We start from the raw sequence: 20,034 nt of genomic DNA, 5'->3' as shown, positions 1-20,034 counted from the left end.
TTTGTAGGAACAGAAGGAAATAACCCGTAATTTTTCTGCTCTATCGCGGACAAAGTGCGAAGTGGATACGTAATTTTTCCGGAACGCGTTAAATTTAAGTGGAAAGTCCGGAATTATTGCGGCGCTAAATGTAAAAATTCCTCAACGTTGAATACTGTTGACGAAACTGGCGCGTGATTTTTACGCGCCGGGATATGTAATTAATCAACATCGGACGAGACTCGCTATTAATCGTGTATTGTCGGGCTGTCGACATGGGGGGCACGTGATCGCTGGAACTGTTGGAGGGAAATCATGTTGTGTGGTGTGGCAGGAAGTGTCCAAATACAATAAAAATTGAAGTTAGAATGACGGATAGAGTGCCAAATTGTAAGTACCATTAAATCTTGTTTATATACCAAAAATCACGTTATAAGTAAAGTAATTATTTACGCGACCCTATTACTGGGTTTATCAAACGATCCCATTCTGAAAACTAACCTCAAATTCTCCTGTGTCGCAAGAACCTGCCTGTCATGTGTTTGACTTGTCTCCAATTACCTGGATTTGTTAAGTGCATTCGTCTACGGATTTCCTTTTTTCTTTTGAATTTTTTGCAGATCATTTAACTATGGTGGGAATAATATTAATGTACGAGAGTTGGGCAACAAGCATAGCTTGTCGACGTCGACCTATATTATTGAGATGAGGTATTCAATTTAACTTGTATAAAATATTATTGTTTTTGCATATTGTTAATTAATCAATAAATGTCAATCAACAAAAAATATATTTCGAGTGATTAGTGTGATATCCTCATATTTGTTCCTCTCCATTAGCCGTTTTCGACAATAATCAATGAATGGTGTAGCAAAGTCCTGCTTACGAAGGAGATACGTAGAATGCCCCTTCCACTTGTGTCATGTGGCAGATTAATCGTTTTTACGGAACTCTATGTAAAGTTTACGGAACAGAAACGCAAAATGTCAGCTCCGATTCATAATTTTTATTGAATTGTACTTCGCTTGGACATTACGTTTACATACGTAATTTTTATGTTTCTTTCTTAGTACTTTTGACTATTTCTCTCTGTCTAAATTTTTCGGAATTTCATGAAGTTTTGAAAGAATTCCCCAGTTTTCCCCAGTATAATGGACCTAAAATCTACAATTTTTAGGAGTTCCCGGAACTTTGATCGCAACAATTTACTGGAACGATATGGAAATAGATTTCCGGATAAGGAAAAAAATACCAACAATTTTACTGTTCTAACTAAGTAAATTCAGTTCTTCCTGCCGGATTACGAAAAAGACCCTCGGGAGTACCTGAAATTTTTCCGCATTTTCCAGGGTTTTTTCTCATAATTACAACCTGAAATTCACGGATATGATTACACAATTTTCGACATTCGCACAAAAATTTCTCTGACCCCTCAAAAAAAAAACATTCTCCACATATGTTCCAGCCCTGTTTATTCTTTTTATTTTTCCTGCACAATCCACCCCTCCTCTAACCCTCACTTTTTACCTTTCAGTCATTTTTTTCGACGAGATGCCTCAAGGATCGATCAACCCTTTTCCCGGTTCGCGTCTGCCATGAATCGACTCCAATTCCGCGGATGTCTGGCGGTGAAAAGATGGAGGATAGGGTAGAAAAGGGTATGAAGAAATGAATGATGTAAAGAAATAATAGAAGGGAAAATGTGAAGAGAAGGGCGGAATGAAAAGAGAAAGGGGAAAGAGAAGGCTGGTAAAGACGACAAATTCTTGTGAATGTTTGATGCGAAATCGAGAAACTTGAAGAGTCACTGAGATGGAGACTTCATGGATTCGTGAGGGATGAAAAATATTTTAGTAACGAGTTTGGAATTCGTTGGATGTCTATTTGTCATTATGAGATGGAGTCAAGTAGAATGGCGCAACGATCTGATAATATTCTTTGAATTTCAATCAGTGAATGTGATTGTTAATGGCCGAAGACACTGATCTCATTAATACAATACGGATTTCTTGAAGAACGCGGAGAGAATTAATTGACGAGATTCTCCTTAGTTTCAATTTTTTTCTTTATTAATCCGTCGTGTCAAACGCCATTGCTTATAATGTATTCAAATGAGCCTCGGGATTATTCATTAAAAAGTTTTGCAGCGATAAAAGCCAGCGGAAAAGCGTCAAATGATTTCATTGAATTATTGCGCGATCGTATTCACATTATTTTTGTAAAAACAAAGGAGTTCTGTCGAGGGACCGTTCACTCCCAAATTTACTGGCACCACGACTTCATTTTGAAGTCGACTTCAGATGAATGCAGTCATTTCGGTAATTAGAAGGGAGACGTGATTTCAGAGATTTAAATCAAGGACTGCATTTGATTTCCGTTTTATAGGTGACGTTTGCGATTAAAATGAAGTCATTGAATTCACAACAAATATCATTCGAGAGAATAACGAAAATGATTGTAATTAAACGCTTTATTGCTAAAGTGATGACTTATGTACTCCAAACATAATTAATATATATATATTAGTTAATGCCTAACGAAGACCAGGCGGTTTTTCTGGTGAATTTAGATATATATGTATACATTTATATAAAGCGATTTCAGTGGTTTCAAATTGATTTCACTATCGAGCAAGAGCATGACTTCACGAGTTGGTAGCCCTTCGAGCTCTGTCATTTCTTCTCGAATTATGGAGGTGAAAAAATTCAGGTAAAGACTAGTGTGGGAAAGAAAAAATGAGGTGGGGTGAGGGAGACGGAAAGGGCGAGACTGAGTGGGCAGAGCGCAAGGGTTGAATTTTAATTATTTTCTCTTTGGTCCGTATAATATTTCAATGCTCAGGTGCAAGGCTAGTGAACGCAGAGACTCACCACATCTCTGTCAAGTAATGTTATTATAATTACGGCGTATATGCTCCGGCTGGCTATGGTCATTTCTCGTTTTTTCTCTTCTTCCCTTTTTCTTTCTTCGTTTGGACGTTTTTTCTGTCATTTCTGAGGGAGTTGGAGAATGCATTGTGCAATTAAAATTTTACATTTATCAGGTTCACAGCATGAGAGTGATACAGATCATCACTATCTCAAACACTTTCACTGGAGTTTATTCAACTTTTCAAACGACAATATCAAAATTTTTGGTGTTATTTAAGTTTCATTCTTCCGAAATGAATCGTTTGCCTTTCACCCAATTTGTTTGTACTTAATTTCATTTTACAATATTTTTTTAATTAACTAGCAAATATGTTATCGCGTGCATGTACGCCTATTTATAAAAAACAATCAAAGAAGAAGAAAGATAAATATCTCAAAACATATGTGATTCCACATAACGTGTTTCAATTTTAAATTCAATAATTTATACAAAAATTTTACCAAAAACAACAATGTACAGTAACGTTTTCTCTTCAAAATGTTATAATAGTTTACAATTACAATGTTCAACAATGGAAGCTGAAAGGGAAGTATCCACAGATATTAACTTGATATATTTAGAAGGAAATGAGAAACGACTAATCTGAGAAATCGTATTACTTCATTTGCGGCGTAATGAATATTATAATGTAAAAGTAATGAATATTAAAATGCATACAAGTCATTTGAATATTGATTTCGCTATACTTGCGTAAAGGATTTTCTTTACGCACGCTCTACGTAAAATTACGAGATCGTGCGGAAAACTGCATGTTGCGCACAACCTTGAAATTGACGCATGTTTTGCGCAAAAGCGATGACCGCGAATATGATTTTGGAGAGCACTAGAACAAGATATGCTGTGTAGCCGTGCGGAAAAACAGTTCTTTATGCACTAATAACGTAATATATTGTATTTAATTTGCTTCATAAATTTTTCCCCTATTAATTTCAGCCATGAGAACTTCCTCAGTTCCATTTTAGTGAAAAGATGTGGACAATGCATATAATTCACTAAATCTTTTCGCAAAATCCTGGAATTCCGGCTATTTCTCTTAAATTTGGCGTTATTGCCCAAAAACTAGACTCAGAGAGATAGATAGATAGATAAGTCAAGTTATCTCATTTTACCACTTCGCTACTAATATGAATATTATTAAATGTTATATTGTAGAGGCTAACTACATCTATTGAAATCAGCTATGAATTTAGAGAATTCGTACCACTCAGACGAGAGGATTTTCCACAAATGAATTTCCACGCGTCGTAAAACTCATACAATTCAGCTCTGAAACAATGATCTTGACGGTAGATATAGGTGAAACGTGTGCGAACATCACGTCTCCGGCGTGAATAAAATTGAGGGAATATATACATTCATATAATGTTATATATGTATATGACATCGCCTGCAAATTCAGAATTGCAAATTCTTTAATTCTCGGTACGCGCCGCGCGCCTCGGGTTTTCCTCCTCATCCCCACGGTCGTTTCCCTCCTGCCCCTTCATCTTTTCCCCCCTGTCCTCCTCGTGTTTCTGGCCCGTGCCAGGAAAATACCTTTGCCTGACCTATACAAACATCGCCGGAGACGAGAGGATGTGTATTCAAAAATTTACATAGGTACATTCTGATTAAAGTGTCCTAGAAAGCAAATCTAATACAGCAGCCGGCCACCGACGCCAGGACGGGTACACTGCGGGTACCCACATCTCCTCCCCCAACCCCCTTCAACATTTTATACCCTTTTACATATACCTATGGAGAGATTGGACTGAAATGGATTTTCCGTATATCTTGAGGGTGTCTTTCGTTATTTTATTCTGCATAAATCATGTCATTCGGTGGTTATAAAATTCAAGGGGCGGAATTTTATAATAAAAATTGCTGTGCCAATTAGTTATCAACTAGTAAGTAATTTGGTGATTAGTTATCGCGGACTGTGGGGAAAAATTACCTAACCGCTCAGTACAATTTAATTCAACGTAATTTAATTTTTTTATTTGTTTCTTCTCTGCATGTTCATGGGGTGTACAACGATTCCAGTCTTACTCTCTTCTTCTTTTTCACGAACGTCGTTTTGGACTATATTACCCCCTCCCACAGCATTTTTTATGCTGTAGAAATTGAATATTGAATCTAATTGGTTTTTTAATAAATTGGGAATAAAACCCTGAATTTCTCTCATTTTCAAGCATTTTCAGCGTCAGACGCACTAGAAAATTAGAAATCCATTATATAATATAGAGAATTTACTGGATTTGTTTACTGAGAAGACAGAAATCAATTTCATATAAATTTCATTGTGTTAAAGTAATCGTCAGGAAGAGGTGACGGCCAGTAAAAAATGCCCCTGTTAGCTCAGACAGGTGTCTGTAATTCTTTTCAATCTGATAATTTCACCGTCTTAGGGATACAAAGAGTTAATTGTTTTTCAAAAATAGATAACTTACAGTTCGTTTACCGATTACACATTTCACTCCGAAAATTTAAGCAACGATATAATAATTATTCCCTGATTATTGAATTAAAAAATACGGAAGACTGGAAACTGGAATTTTAAATAAAAAGTATGAAGTAACTTCTTAAAATTAACAACAAACAGATTCTCCTCCATTATTACGGAGAATATACGTGATTTCTATTGAATATTTGTTCATATATCTGTGGGATTGATGAAAAAATTGAGAATGAGCTTTCCGGTTTCTTTGTATAGTTATGCATGAATGAGAGTGCGATATGGCGCCAACGATTGAATTTTTTTAGAGTCTGCTTGGACGGGAATGTTGAAGACGCTGAGTTTTAAATTTATTTTGTATGTTTATCCCCATCATCAGAAATGCAAGGGTGAAAGGAAAAGTGTTTGCGTGGTGTGACAGTTTTATTGCGGGTGTTTTTATGGTTTTTGAGGATTTCTTTGCCCCATAAGGGTGGGTCATATGAGGTCATTTCTGGGAGAAAGATTATATTGCCAGAGAATGAGCAGATCGCGTTTAAATTAAAGACGGAAAATGAGTGCGTTTCAACTTTGGGAAATCGGAGCGAGTTCAGTTCGGACTTGACTGATTGCGATCAGTCACGATGCACCTTTCCACTTACATGATAAGTCAGTCTCTGTTTTGTTAGCAATATTTTTTGTTATCCTTTTCAAATACATTCATCCTGTTGATCCGACTCACTAATATCACTAATGAAAATTCGCCAAAAAATAGGCAAACAACGTCAATTTAATTTCCATATTTTCATTTAATGTAAAACAAGTCGAGTGGTGGAGTTGAAGGACAAATCTCGGTAGCTCGTAACGGCTCGTTCATTATGATTTAATACAAACACGGGGTGGTAATGTCGTCAGTGAGACTCCTAGCGTATAAATAATTCGTGTGTCCGGACGCAAACCCCGAGGACCGTATATATACCTAGATATTTAGGGGGTTGGGGCACCAGGGAGAGGGTAGTCGGGGGTTTGGGCACGTGGAGGAGAGGCAGAGGACACGAAAACCAACGACGAGATGAAGGTGGCTGGAGGGGAAGGGAGGAAGGAGAGAAGAGTCGAGCCCACGTTATTTTAATGCGGCATCTCTGGGGGGTGCGACGAGGATTACGAAGGTTAAAAAGGAAGTTTTTAATAATTTTTCATTTTCTCTATATTTATTATCGCACGCTTCCTAACTGAGAGGTGAACCAAGTGGGGGGAGATGGGGATGAGGTCCAGAGACAATGGAGAATCAGCCCAGGGGTCGCTGAGGATTCTCACTGAGGGGGTGAGGAGAACTGAAGGGGTGGGTCGGGGGAGGTAAATGCGCGATTGTCAGTTGTCGCTGTAAAATTTTAATTCGTTCTCCCCCACACCCTCTTCCGATATTTTTCACGAAGAATGAACAGTTTTTCAGGTCTTTCTCATATTTTTTACTTTGCGACGATTTTTTTTTCTTCCGAACGCAACAACTAATCGTTTAAATTCAAATTTCAGGTCTTCTGCGGTATCTCAAAATCTTTTTCGCGAATCTGGATATTGTTTACCGTGTCATGCATCCGCAGCAGGCACAATTCAATTAATTGATTATTACTTCATCGCTAAGTTCGATTATCAAATGTATGGAGATTATAAGTAACTAATTCATATTTATTCAGCTTGTCAATTAAAATGTTCCATCTCAACGACAGAAAATAATCTCAATTCAATGAGTGATCACCTGACTTCACTTTTTCTCTCGTTACCTTTTTTATTAATCAACATATACAATAACTTCTTCAAACAACCTTAATCGTTCGTCTCAGTCTGTCAAAATCAATCGAATAATATAGATAAAAGAGCAAAAAAACGATCTGATATTTTTCTCATTTGAAATTCTTTGGATATCGCTCTTACACGAATTTTTATATTTCATTGAAGTAGACGAGTCTTTTCCTCAAAATTCAGATGGATTTTTTCCACAACAACTTCTAAGATCCTTTCTCTTGAAAATAAGTGAAGACCCTGATGTTGTCGTAAATGTGAAAATGATGTCGTTAAAAACAACGAATTCATTGAACCAATAAATTTGAAATAAAGAAAAGCCACCCACCGTCAATCAATAGCCGGAATGAAATTCCCAGGGTGTCAATCTCGATATGGCCTGTCTATTTCACGTTCCGTCGTCTTCTAGAGCACATCGGAACGCGCCAATTTACGGTACGCCAGAGGGTGAATCCAAGGCAGCAATGAAATTGGGGGAAATTTGTCTCTGCTAATTTCTCTTTGAAATAGTGAAATTGTAACACACCCTGTCACACCAAATTTCTCCATCAAAGATGTTAGGAGGAGGAAAAATGAACCAGTGGGGCAAAATGGGCGGGAACTTGGAAAATAATTACAAAAATCCCACAAAATTGAGAATTGTCATAAATGAGATTAGAATGTACTATCCTATTTTATAAACTCTTTCGTTTCCCATTCTGATTGTGACCTAGTGTGCTGAAGAATACAGGCCAAAAAATCACTGTTGTGATCACAGGGTTGATATAATAGGACTTATTTACCACTCTATTGTAGCAATTATTTTCCAAGTTCTTTCTATTACTTTCATGTCCCTACTTTATTTTTAAGATTCAATATTTTTTTCACTTAACCGATTATTTTGTGTATATGAACTTTTCATATCAATAATCATTAGGATAATATAATAATATAATATTATAATAATAATAAGTTTGCGTAGAAGTGTCATCAATAAGATGAGGTGTTTCTATTTTGCCCTACATGTCCATTTTGCCCCGCCCTCCCCTATCAGTCTCTCTCTCTCTCTCTCTCTCTCTCTCTCTCTCTCTCTCTCTCTCTCTCTCTCTCTCTCTCTCTCTCTGTTTCAAGATAATCTCGGAATGGTGAAAAAGTCCGCTGCATTGATGAATAATTAATCATGTTTATTTTTATTTCCGCTCAATGAAGGGAGGAAAAATCACGTCGAAGGGAAACTGATGAAGCGTTAGTGCCGTGATATTAATCAGGAACGCTTTGGTGGGCTTTATGAGTCTTGAAATATCGTAGAATCTGGGGGCAAAGAGACGACGTGATATAGAAAGGTGGAAAGGGGCATGGAGGGAGGAATATTGCGATGGGGCGGCTTTCTCGGGACCAAGACATCAATGTCAATAATAATTCATTGATTACTTAATTCATATAGTTACCATGGCAACCGAGAAGCTTTCTCTTTCCCGGTTATTTCCCTTTTTGAGATGCTTCCTACTCATTTATATCACACCCCCTCGGTTTTTCTCGCTTCACCCTAGCTGCTGGAAATTACAAACTATAAGATTCTTATTCAAGTTCCATTGATAAGAAAATAAAGATTTTTTCTAAATCGATAGTATTTTCCGTCAAATGAATTTAAACTAAAATTTCAGGAATTATTTTTCGCAACTAGATAAAATGCTACAATCTAATTATCTAAATTATTAAAAATAAAATAAAAATCTCTTTCTAAAATCGACAGTCTAGAAAAAGTATCAAAAGTTTCGAAACGAGTTTCCTTGACCCAGCAATGGTAAAAAAGACAATATCAATTTCCAAAAGGTTCTGCGTCAATCTCTTATTGTCAATTTATTGAACTGCTTAGCTCAATCTATCTGTCCGAGGAATTAGACTATTGATTGAATCCTAAAATATCTTGATCGATACTTTAGTCTTATCAGATCTTCTACAAGATGAAACTCAAATTATTCTCAATGAATTCATTTTTTTCAATCTTAAGAAGAAAATCAATCAATCAATGTCGATGTCTTCAGTTAATGTTGAAGCTATTCTGTATATTATTTCAATGCTTCATAAATATTCCCACTGATATACATTTCAGTGTGAATGTAGCATTATACGTTCTTACAGTATTGGCACTGAAGCAAGGAAAGCGAAACACGAAATGAATATTCAGAAGTTATTAGTCTGTAGTGAAATGTGACGGAACGCACCCTCCACTCCGAGGGCATATCCACCTCGTGCTCACCCTCACCCCCATTTCCGGCTCGACTCTATTATAGATTTTGAAAACCGCTCATCAGCAGACGAACTCCTGAGATTGAATGGAAAAACACTCGTTTAATGAAGAGAAATGCATCGCTAGGAGAAACTCAATGGAACTCAAGTCGAGAGGTATGTTTTACCATTAGAAGATGAGAAATCTCCTGGAGGCAATTGGCTGGCAATTGGGATGCGATACCCTACGACTAGAAAGCCCTCTCGATCGTCACGATATTCAAATGGCATCAATTCCTCGAGAATTGCCATTCTATCTCCAGGAATACGAGGCTATTCATGAAAACGAAAGGGGGATGTATTGTATTGGCTTGTAGATATACACATTCGCCCATTTTACAACCTCTCATCTTGATAAGTTACGAGATATGTGAAAATTCTTCAGTGGGGTGCCATTGATTTCCATGCAAATTTCGTCTGACAAGAGGAACGAAAGGAACATCAATAAAAAAATTATTTTGTGGAATTGGACCCTTACCATTGATGAATATTCTTGATAAAATGTATAGTGTAATAACGAAAAGTCTAGCCTAAATAGAAAAAAAAACAGAATAGTTGGGCTGAGCCCAGGCAGAAAAAAACCGAGGGGCTACCCGCTCTTCAAATCATGGTGTCACTCGATGGTGAAATTCATTGAAATTATTGAAATCGCTTGTAGTCAGTAGAATCGAATATCACTTGTATATCAAACGCTCAGCGGAACAAAAGGAAAGCCCTCTCTACCAACATTTTTTCGGGAATTCACCTATTCGCCTAAACGCCGCAAAATCGAGCTTTAAGTATTGCATCAAATATATATGTGTATTTGTATAACAATCAAAAGTTTAATTACGATAATTGTCATTATTCTCTCGAACGATATTTGTTGTAAAAAACTTGAAATCAAAAGAAGTCATTGGTTTTGCAGCTTGAAGTCACTGAAATAACGTAGCCTTTCAAATTAGCGAACTCATGACTGAATTCACCTGAGGTCGACTTCAAAATGAAGTGGGGGTGTCACTGATTTTGGGAGTGGAGAACCACGTGAAAGAAACAACAATTTAGTGGGAAAATAATGTTCGACGGTCATCGGAATTTTAAATATTGAATGGAAAAGAGAAATTTATTGTAAATATCTCCAAAATTTCGTTGCTCTGAGAAGAAATGTTGTTTCGTAAATTATAGTGTGTTCGGACAAATCAATATTCGAAACGTCATTATTGATGTAGTCACAAAATCACTGATAGTTTCTGATAGAATTTGGGTTTCAGACGCACTGTACCGTGACAATCTCTTCGATAATTTATTCAAATCATTAATTCTTCAGATACTAATTGTATTATGAATCTTATCTGAAAGTTTTCGTAACATAAACACGTTTTAAAGTCCCTCTCTCCTTAAAATCAATTTAAAAAATAGAAAAATATGTCTCATATCAAATCAAATTACAAATAGACAATGATCTAATAAATTGACAATACCTTTTAGGAAATTAATTACTATTTAATTAATAGAAAATGTGCAGTTGTATATTATTGTTAAGGCAACTCATCATACATCGACTGTTCTCAAATTTTGATGAGAAATTCCGTTGGTATTAATAAATCAAAGGTTTAGTGATCACCTCAGCTTCGAATATTTAAACAAAGTCCGTCAAAACATTTAAATTCAACCATTAATTTTTGCAATATTCTTGTTCCTGCGTTCGCAAAAAGCATGAAAAAGTTTCGACGAGCATGAAAATTTTGCATCCCATTCATCGCAAAACAAAGAACGTTATCACAAATCCGTTACCCAACTATTACGACTTGAAAAAATTCAAGGATAGGATTTACCGACTGAGATAACCCGTCGTCTCGTCAACGCACAGTTGAAGTTTGCTCCCATAAATAAGTTGAAAAAGCAACAAAGGTTGATACACCAGGGTAATAAAAATGAAACTAGGACGGGAGAAATAAGTTTAGCAGCCGATGTTTACCTGCCGAGGGTGTCCCCCTCTCCCACCATGATAGCCCTTCCAAAAGAGTCAGCACTTTGGAAAAAATAAATAAAATGCGTCGACACAGTGCGCGTTATCGGACGTCGTTTCGGAGTAAAAATAATTTTTTTTCCCCGGATGTTTTACACAGCCCCTCTCCCCACCCCCTAAACAACCCCCTGGTGAAACCAGAGAGGGATATCTGGGCGGGAAAGGTGGGGTAAGTGGGCGGAGGGGAGTAAACAAGAATAATAAACTGACTCACGAGCTTTTCGCGTATCGCACGGAGGTTGCGATATAAATTCGCGATAATGCATATGGTGGTGAGATTTTTTTCGACACGATCGTGTATCATGTGTGGAATGAATGTGGGGTGGAAAGAGGAGGGAGAGAACGAACGCCTGTGCACCCTCTCATCGTTTTCTATGGCACATACGCAATAGCTCGAGCATCGAAGCTCGATCTTAGGGTATTCTCCCACCCTTTCGCACCCCTTAAGACACATTGCGCTGGAAAAAACTCATACATCACATGCCACCGTCTTTATTAAACCCATATTTTCCGAAATAGAAACATCAAATTTGCGATCCATCTGACGATCACTTTTTACCCACCCCCATTCACCTCACTGTTTCAAATATGTTTGGAAGTGCCTACACACACAGACGCGCGGTAGTTTTTCCTTGTGTATGAATAGAATAAGGTAATTTAAGTGTGGAGGGATGTTTTTAAGCCCCGATTATTTTGACCGTTGAGATGCAGAATTTTTACGGTGCGTGTTTGATAGGTCTTACACTAGATTTGGGGCTCACGTACAGATCTCCAATTGACGCACACGGCGAGACATCTTTGCCAAAAATTTCTTCAACGTTCTATAAAAATGTACACGGAAACAAACTTTTGCCAGTTTATCAAATGCTGCCGCAGTAAAAAATGCTATGGAACATGGCACTAGAAGACCATCATTCGTTTAAAAACTTCATATGTAATATAGAAAAATTCAAAACTTCTACATCTTAAAATTTCGGAAAATCCAATTGTTTTTTCTATCATTCAGCATCGTACTTTTTATTTTGGTTGGCAGTATAAACACAGACAGATGCCATTTTGAATACTATAATATGAAGACAAATGCTATCAATAATACTACTATGTAGCATAGCCAGACCACCATTGAATAAACCCAAATTTGTTTTTGTGCGAGCAATTTTGACAAATCAGCTATTTTGCTAAGTAAAAAAAAGCATCAAGTATTTCAAAACTTTATTGATGTTCTGGTTTTTATTTGGGTTTGTCATAGGAAATTTTCCAAACGAAATTTCGTCTAAAAAAGGTTTATACAAGGTAAAAAATAACATTTGTCATAAAAAGAAAATTTTTACAAACCACACAATAACATAGAGAGGAGACAATTTTCACACGTCACTGCAAATTTCTTTCCGTGTACACTGAGAAAAAAATATAATTATACTAATCATATTTATTTTGGGCAAACAAATGCCCAAAATTTCTATTGGAAAATCCGCTTCAAATTCTTGTAAAAAGAATATTTTATTGACAAAATTCACCAAAGCGTAAAGTCCCTCCACGTTAAGACCTCCGTATACCTACGGTAAAAATTACCGTAGAGTGTGTAGATAGACACTTCGAACATAATTTTAACGTCAACAGTATAAAAAAAAATATTCTCCTCTGGTATTGAAGGTCGCGCATCGCCGAGTTCTTGTATTAAACGTGTTTATTATTAATGCCCACAGGTATGGCCGTAAAAACTGCTGATGAAAAAGAAGAAAGAGAGAAAAAACTGCACCCCCAAACCCCTCTAGGGTATTCTTGTGCCTTTGGTCGAGATTGACGGACTCTCATTCGACGAGGCAAACGATCGATGTCAATGGATTATTCAGAATGTACGAGAGATTCTGAGAGGATGAATGGATGAAACAAAAATACCTGGAACAACGTTTTTTCATAAATTATTAATGAAAAAAAATCAAACTGTTTACTCACCATGTTTATTATCAATTCAGCCCTATTGTTTCAGCATTTTTTTCTTCATCCCCCTTGCGAATTACCGGGTCCATCTGTGAGTCACTCATCCCTGAATATTTAATTCCAGAAAGAATCTTATTTTTTTTCAGCGACGGGCGCGGTGACGGCTAGGGGTGGACGGGGGTTACGGTTTTGGATGGGCGATTGTCATTTGAAGAGGTAAAAAATCCCACCGACTCGAATGTTAAGGGCGCAGCTGAAGAGCGGGGGTAAACGGGGGAGGAAATGAAATCAATTATTCATCCAAATTGGCCGGGAAAAAAAGTCCTAATTATCCCTCGCAAATACAAGCTTAATACGCAAAAGTGCACCCGCCTCACCCCCTTCATTTCTCATGGCCTATCTGCTCCACCGTGAATAACCATTTGTATTTCCAATTAGGTTTGCTAATAAGAAGACGAAGGCATTGCCGTAGTTGAAAAAAAGAATATGAAAAAACAGAAAGAAATGTATAACCTCATCCAGCCACTGGGGAAATAAAGAAAAGCGCCGCTCAGTATGACAATACCGACGGTCGGTGGGGTTATACCGGGTGGACTACAATTAAAAATCCTCGTTCACCCTCGCTTAACCTTCATCGAGTTCCCCATCCACCCCTGGTCCCGTGCGCACTGTGGATCCTCCTTATGCTGTATTAACAGCGAAGTTGAAAACGCTACGACTGAGGGATCCTTCGAATCTGAGAATCGGACCTTTTTATTCCAATTTTTTTTCGATAATTTCGGGAATTTTTCCCTACGTTATTTCCACTATTGAAATTCCTATCATTATGCACTTGCCTTGTTCGTATAATTTATTTTCTTGCAAATTTCAGTTATTTGGTGTCTCGAAAGTGAAGACTACAATTGAACTTGGGGTTGGAATGACTCGGATTTTGTTTTTAATTTTTGAGATTATTTGCGTCATTTTTTTAGAACATTACAGGGTATTGGGAAAATTTATATTTTTTTGGATAATTTTGTTCTACTACACTAGAGCAAAGTACGAGCCTATTTTACCCCGTAGGATTTAGAGTAGCAGAGCCTCGTTGACTTCCATTTGTAATATTGCGAAGCAAATTAACGATTTCAACAAAGTCGTTCAAGAATAGTTGACAATTTGTTGAATGTTGATAAGTTATTGAAAACTGTCTCTTGACACATTCAATAAATTCCTAAAAACTAAGCAAAAATTAACGTTTCTTGTTAAAAAAATTTAGCACAACTGTATTATACTTTATTACTGCTAAAAAGGTCATAAGAAAGATCAAGGGCTCAAAAATTTTCGCACTGTTTTCTTTATTGGTGAATTCTTTACAGTCCACCATTGAAAATCCCGTGAGTGTGCTCTTTTCTTTTCCCTCCAAATAATAAAACAAATAGTTATCTCTGTTGAATTGAATCAAAATAAAATGTTTCTCCATTATTTACACAAATCACTATGTACTAAATCTCTAGAATTATTCACTGATTTTTCCACTTATTTAAATAACTCCGACTTTTTTCGAAATTACCATTTTTTCCTTTTGAAAAAAAATAAGGAGAGACAAAAATCATATTTTCCTCAGCATAATATTAATTGCGCTTGCATTTTCTAACCGCGTTATTTATCTCTCAAATTTAATTTATATTTAATTCTATTCAAAACATTCACGGTTTCTTCGAAATGGACGTTTTGTCTATTCATTATTTTGATTAAGGAATGAGTCGAAGAGAGACGGAGAGAACCAGACCAATTTCTGTGGAGTTTACGGAGAATTTGTGGTTGAGGATTGAGTATTGTATCGTCAAGGTCAACACGTGTCAATCCTGTGGGTCAGACGATGGCCCATTGTTTACAGGATTGTGTTTGGGATGTAAAGTTTTCATACGATTCGGGAAAGACAGAGGACGAACTCCACAATGTTAATGTCATCGTAATCGGTGTGTATATCGTTTCCTGGTCAGTATCGATTCACTGGTGATTGAGTGAGTACTTCCAGGAGAGTACGTACCTCTAATCTCTCACTCTGAGGATCAACAGTGTTGGCAGCTGAACGACGGTCTCACTGTCATTGTTTGAACATTTTGGGGGAGATAAAAATTGGGGCCAAGAGGTGGGCGTTTGTGTTGACGGAAGTTGACAAGGTGTATCATGCGTGTGAAGAGTTCACCAAAGCGTACAGTGAGAATGAACAATGATAAACAAATTAACGATGAGGTCACGAGGGATTCTGGGAAAGATAGTTCATCGTCGCGAGAGAATTTGTCGCAAATGTCTGAGGAATCGTCTTCTAAATCCAAACAGGTGCGAATTTCCTACCATTATTTCGGCAAGTTATTGAGCTAGTGATTTATTTGATGAATTAGTTCGGAGTTATTTTAGAAGGAAAAATAAAGGATTACTTGAAGAATTTTGTTGGGAGTTTGAGGAAGAAAGAAATAAAAAGGAGGAGGGAAAACCCAAAAAAATCATTAAGAATAATTTTTTGTTTGTCACAAATGTCGGTAATGCTAAACAATTCATCGTCGGAAATTCTTTTCAATTCAATATTTGTTTGTCATACAACATTTTTTGCGAGGAATTTCCATTTGCTATTATAAAAATATCTTTGTAGAGCATCTGAAGAGAATTACAATGACCAAATAATTGTTTTTCAATAATTTGAAAATAGTTTAGGAAATTATTTAAAAATGCATTTGCAACAAGTTTATAAAAATCCCTCTAAAATGGTTTATTCTATTTATAGGATTTTTCTTTCAGTGATCATGAATGATTATTTGCGGTTTTTTACAACAAGTGAGTCAACGACTGAGCCTCATTTATTTTCTTGGAAACTGGTGACGATTTTTACTGGGACCGAGGAACTCAAAATAATCTCTCATTTTCTTTAGATTTTTTCGGAAATATAATTTTTTTTTCCTTTGGTTTTGATAATCGTCATTCCAATAATAGAATTTTACTTGATAGTATGCCAAAATTTTCAGTCTTATATGGTACAGACATTTTCTAAAAGAATACAATTTGATTTTCAAAACAAAAAGTGAAAAATATCAAAATGTTCCAAATGTAGGATTTCCAATTTAGTTCTATGAGCTCCTAGAAGACAGTAGAAAACCAAAGGTTGGCAGGCAAAAAAAATTGATCAAATAAAACTCAAATCAATAAAATAATTGTATCTGAGAGATTGTCAGTTGAAAAAAATACTGAGAGCTTGTACTAGTCGAAAAGTGGAAAATAAATTTCCAAAATAATACGGGTCAGCCGTTGCCTCATTTACCTCGTCTAAGTTCAAATACTACCGACGATTAAACTGACTTCCTTCCTCCTTCAACAGAAAGAATGTATCGGAATTTGGAATGTCCTTGATTTGACGATAACAGGACCATCGTCCCCTTGCGACGATTGCTGGAAAGAGACAGAGACGTGTTTACCATTGGATTACTCCGCCGCTACATTATCACTGTGCGAACCGATTGATCTATCGACAAAGGCCCGGCCACCAAGTCCACCCAATAATTCTCCACCACCATCAAGACAGACCAAAGAATTCAAGGACACATTTCTGTACAAAATGCTGACCGATCCACTGTTCGTGGAGAACCTAAAAGGCACCAAAAACGCTGTCACCTACTCGTGTCCATTCTGCAAGAAGCAATTTCCCGATGAGAGCAGTCTCGTGCTGCACCAGAAGCCGATTGTTAATGAACTCAACAAAATAGCATGCTGTGCGTGCAACAAAACGTTTACGCAGAAACGTTACTTGCGTTATCACCAGAGATCACATTCAGAGAGAACTAAGTACACCTGTGACATCTGCACCAAAAAGTACTCGAGACAGGATAACTTGACTCGTCACAACACATTCCACACGAATCCTGACAAGTTTCCCTGTATTTATTGCGAACGAACGTTCAGTAGAAAGGATTTGTTGAACAAACACATCAAAGGACACGAGAATCGATTCAATTATCACTGCGAAATTTGTGATAAGTACTTCAAGGGTTCATTGTCACTGGACAATCATCAGAAACATTATCATAAGAAGGATACGCCCGGTGAAAGTGAAGCGCTTGTATAGAATATTTTCATTAATTTTGATAAATATTGCGAGCACTGATAAAATATTGAAAATAAATTTTTTTTCATTGCAGGAGATATTAGTTGAGTAGGATTCTAGGGATAACTTATTGCTTGTTAATTTTGTTCTAATTTGGAAAATTCATACGTAAATCCATATGTCCTCACTCGTTTTTGTTCAATTGCGATTGTGAGAGACAAATAACTCGAGAATTCAGATAATTGCTGTGGAAAATTGTGGAAAAAAGTATGAGGAAAGCCGTGTTACATCTCAAATGAACCGTCACCCATTACCAAATTGAACTTTTTTTTTTCTTCATTTCGCGTTCATTTCACCCTATTTTCCTTCATATGCTGTGGCAATCTTCTGTTTTCTGTAGCCAATAAGGAAATCTTGGGTGATTTTTTTTCATTAGAAAACTGGTATTTTCTAAATTTTGCCATCTTATTTTTGTTTATAAATTGAATCGAAAAAGTATTTCGACTGATCACACACGTTGAGTTTCGGCCAGAAGTTATTTTACATTTCACTGTTTTCGTTTCGAAATTGAATGTCTTCTGAGTTCGGAAGCTAAAAAAATTTGACTAAAATGCATTCAAAAGCTCAGACTAGCTCTAAAAGACACTAAAAAAATTCTGTTTGATGATAAAAAATAGAAAGTGTTGACATGTAATCAATAAAAATCAACCCGACAACTGTAGTGATTAAAAAAAAATTCTGTCTACGAAAGATTCTGTCGAAAGAAATAGAAAAAAAGTTGAGAATAACTCTTCGCAGACTGCCAATCTCATGCGAAATCAATCGATATTAATTTCGAAAAGGTGCATCAACGGTCGCGTCATTTGACATGAAATACCTCACCACAATTCACCGGTAAAAACTTTAAAAGTATTGCGTAAAAAAATGATGAAAATTCACCATAAAATGGAAAACTAGAGCAACTGACATGTGTTACTACATTCACCTTTTTTGTCCCTCTCTTCCTCTCCTCAATACCTTTTTGAAAATGAGAACACCCACCCACCAGTTCTCTTTGCTTTTAAATTAATGCAATTAAGTCGAGCGTTAAAATATCGTACTTAATTCGCCGTCGGCGCCTTTGTTTCACTGGTGGATTTTCCCAGTAAAATACCCCAGCAGTAGTAACAGCCCAAGTGAGTGTACATGCACAGCCAAGCAGCTATAGGGAAATGCCCAAGCCCTGTGTGTTTCGCTTGTTGGATTTTCGGTGGAGTGCAATACATAATTCGTTTCGTAAGAAATCCATGTGGCTCATACTCAACGGTTTGTACAATGGCATTTGAGCCTGCTTCTCAACCACCACAAATACACGTACATCGTTTTCACTTCGAAGTTCTAATTATTTCCGTTTCTGTAAATTCAAGCCCATGTGTTTGGAATATTTTCATTTTTTAACGCTAAAATTCTTCAGTAAAAGTCCTCGAGGCACGTCTCAGTAGTCAACACTCTAGAAAAAACTGAGAAATCTCATTCGCTCAGTCTCTCTTTCATTCTCATTTTCATGGAGAGAGGACATTTTTTTCCATATCTTGTATTAACGAACACGGGAATAATCATATACGGAAAAAAACTAATCGGAAAATACGAGATTAATAACGTACTTTATGCAATTTTTAAACACGTAAATTACAATTTTAAAAACTTACATTACGTGATCCGAAGTCGTAAATTACGTTTTTTTGGGACGTAAACCAACCTTGCGATTTACGCTCCTTTCCTCGTCATTTACGAGATCTCAATCACGTAAAATTGATTAATCAAATCGTAATTGCAATAGGAAAAAGAAAACTTCTTTTGCCAGTATGAAATCTTTACGATTTAGATGATTCTGAACCATCTGGGCCAATTGTCAGAGACAATTTTGCAAAAAATATTTAAAACTTTTTCGAAAATATTACGAAGAACGCTATCAAATTACTTTGCATTTTTGCAGTTGCAGAACTCTAATGGAAAATCTGAGCAATTCGGACATTGTTCAGCATTGTTACTTACATTTTGACAGTCGTAATTTTCCCTTTCAAAACCGTAATTTACGTTTTTTTGAGACGCAATTTACGTTTTCAAAATCGTAAATTACGTGTTTAAAAATCGCGTAAATTACATTTTAAATCTCCTATTTTACGATTAGTTTTTCTGCATGTACGTCTGGCAAAAGAAATGCAATTATTCCTGTGAAAGAGGAAAAAAAAGTGATTTTTATCTGGGGAAAGTTTCATAATTAAAGTGCAGATTTTCTCAAAGAAAATCATGGACATACGACGCTTCGGGCTTGCCACCAACGCACAACGGTTATATTTTCCCTGAGGGGTGGTGTGAGGGGGATGTTTTTTTTTCATGTATATTCACATACGAGTTAACGTATATTCTATCCCTTTGATCCACTTAAACCGTATGTCCAGGTATATTTCGTGGATGTGGACTTGACCAAAAATGTAACAAAGTTTGTTCCTCCATCGTGGACCACTGTCACAGAGAAAAGCCAACTGACAGAAATTCTGCGGTCCCTTTTTGGCACGGAGTTACTTTCGAACACGGATGAATACAGCCAGTGTTTCTCAGTGTTGTGTTTTTTTTTTT

The 20,034-nt window shown here is 36.6% G+C and overlaps 1 protein-coding gene and 1 long non-coding RNA gene across 3 annotated transcripts; both read left to right on the top strand.

The window, feature by feature from the left end:
• Window positions 1-291: 291 nt before the first annotated feature.
• On the top strand, window positions 292-13,496 carry LOC135161282 (uncharacterized). 2 transcript variants are annotated; one of them, XR_010298754.1, is made up of 3 exons: window positions 292-369; window positions 600-689; window positions 1,514-2,192. It is a non-coding gene; the product is annotated as an uncharacterized LOC135161282 (long non-coding RNA). The 2 variants fall into 2 exon arrangements; XR_010298755.1 differs by adding an exon at window positions 13,106-13,496 and having other exon boundaries at window positions 294-689; window positions 1,514-1,637.
• Window positions 13,497-15,155: 1,659 nt separating this feature from the next.
• On the top strand, window positions 15,156-18,543 carry LOC135161335 (RB-associated KRAB zinc finger protein-like). The gene is made up of 2 exons (XM_064118810.1): window positions 15,156-15,662; window positions 16,693-18,543. The coding sequence occupies exons 1-2, from the start codon at window positions 15,510-15,512 to the stop codon at window positions 17,434-17,436; spliced, it is 897 nt and encodes a 298-aa protein (XP_063974880.1). The 5' UTR covers window positions 15,156-15,509; the 3' UTR covers window positions 17,437-18,543.
• The last annotated feature ends 1,491 nt before the right edge of the window (window positions 18,544-20,034 follow it).

The sequence above is a fragment of the Diachasmimorpha longicaudata genome, chromosome 4 (genome assembly GCF_034640455.1).
Source record: "Diachasmimorpha longicaudata isolate KC_UGA_2023 chromosome 4, iyDiaLong2, whole genome shotgun sequence".
NCBI classification, from domain to species: domain Eukaryota; kingdom Metazoa; phylum Arthropoda; class Insecta; order Hymenoptera; family Braconidae; genus Diachasmimorpha; species Diachasmimorpha longicaudata.
The sequence above is the reverse complement of the archived record's forward strand: the minus strand, read 5'-3'. Positions and strand labels throughout refer to the sequence as shown.

What these genes read in the sequence shown, in the direction of transcription:
- LOC135161335 (XM_064118810.1), top strand. Translation starts at nt 15,510, where the DNA reads ATGCGTGTGAAGAGTTCACCAAAGCGTACAGTGAGAATGAACAATGAT. An exon ending in CGTCTTCTAAATCCAAACAG is followed by an intron (nt 15,663 to 16,692) that starts GTGCGAATTTCC and finishes CTCCTTCAACAG; the next exon opens with AAAGAATGTATCGGAATTTG.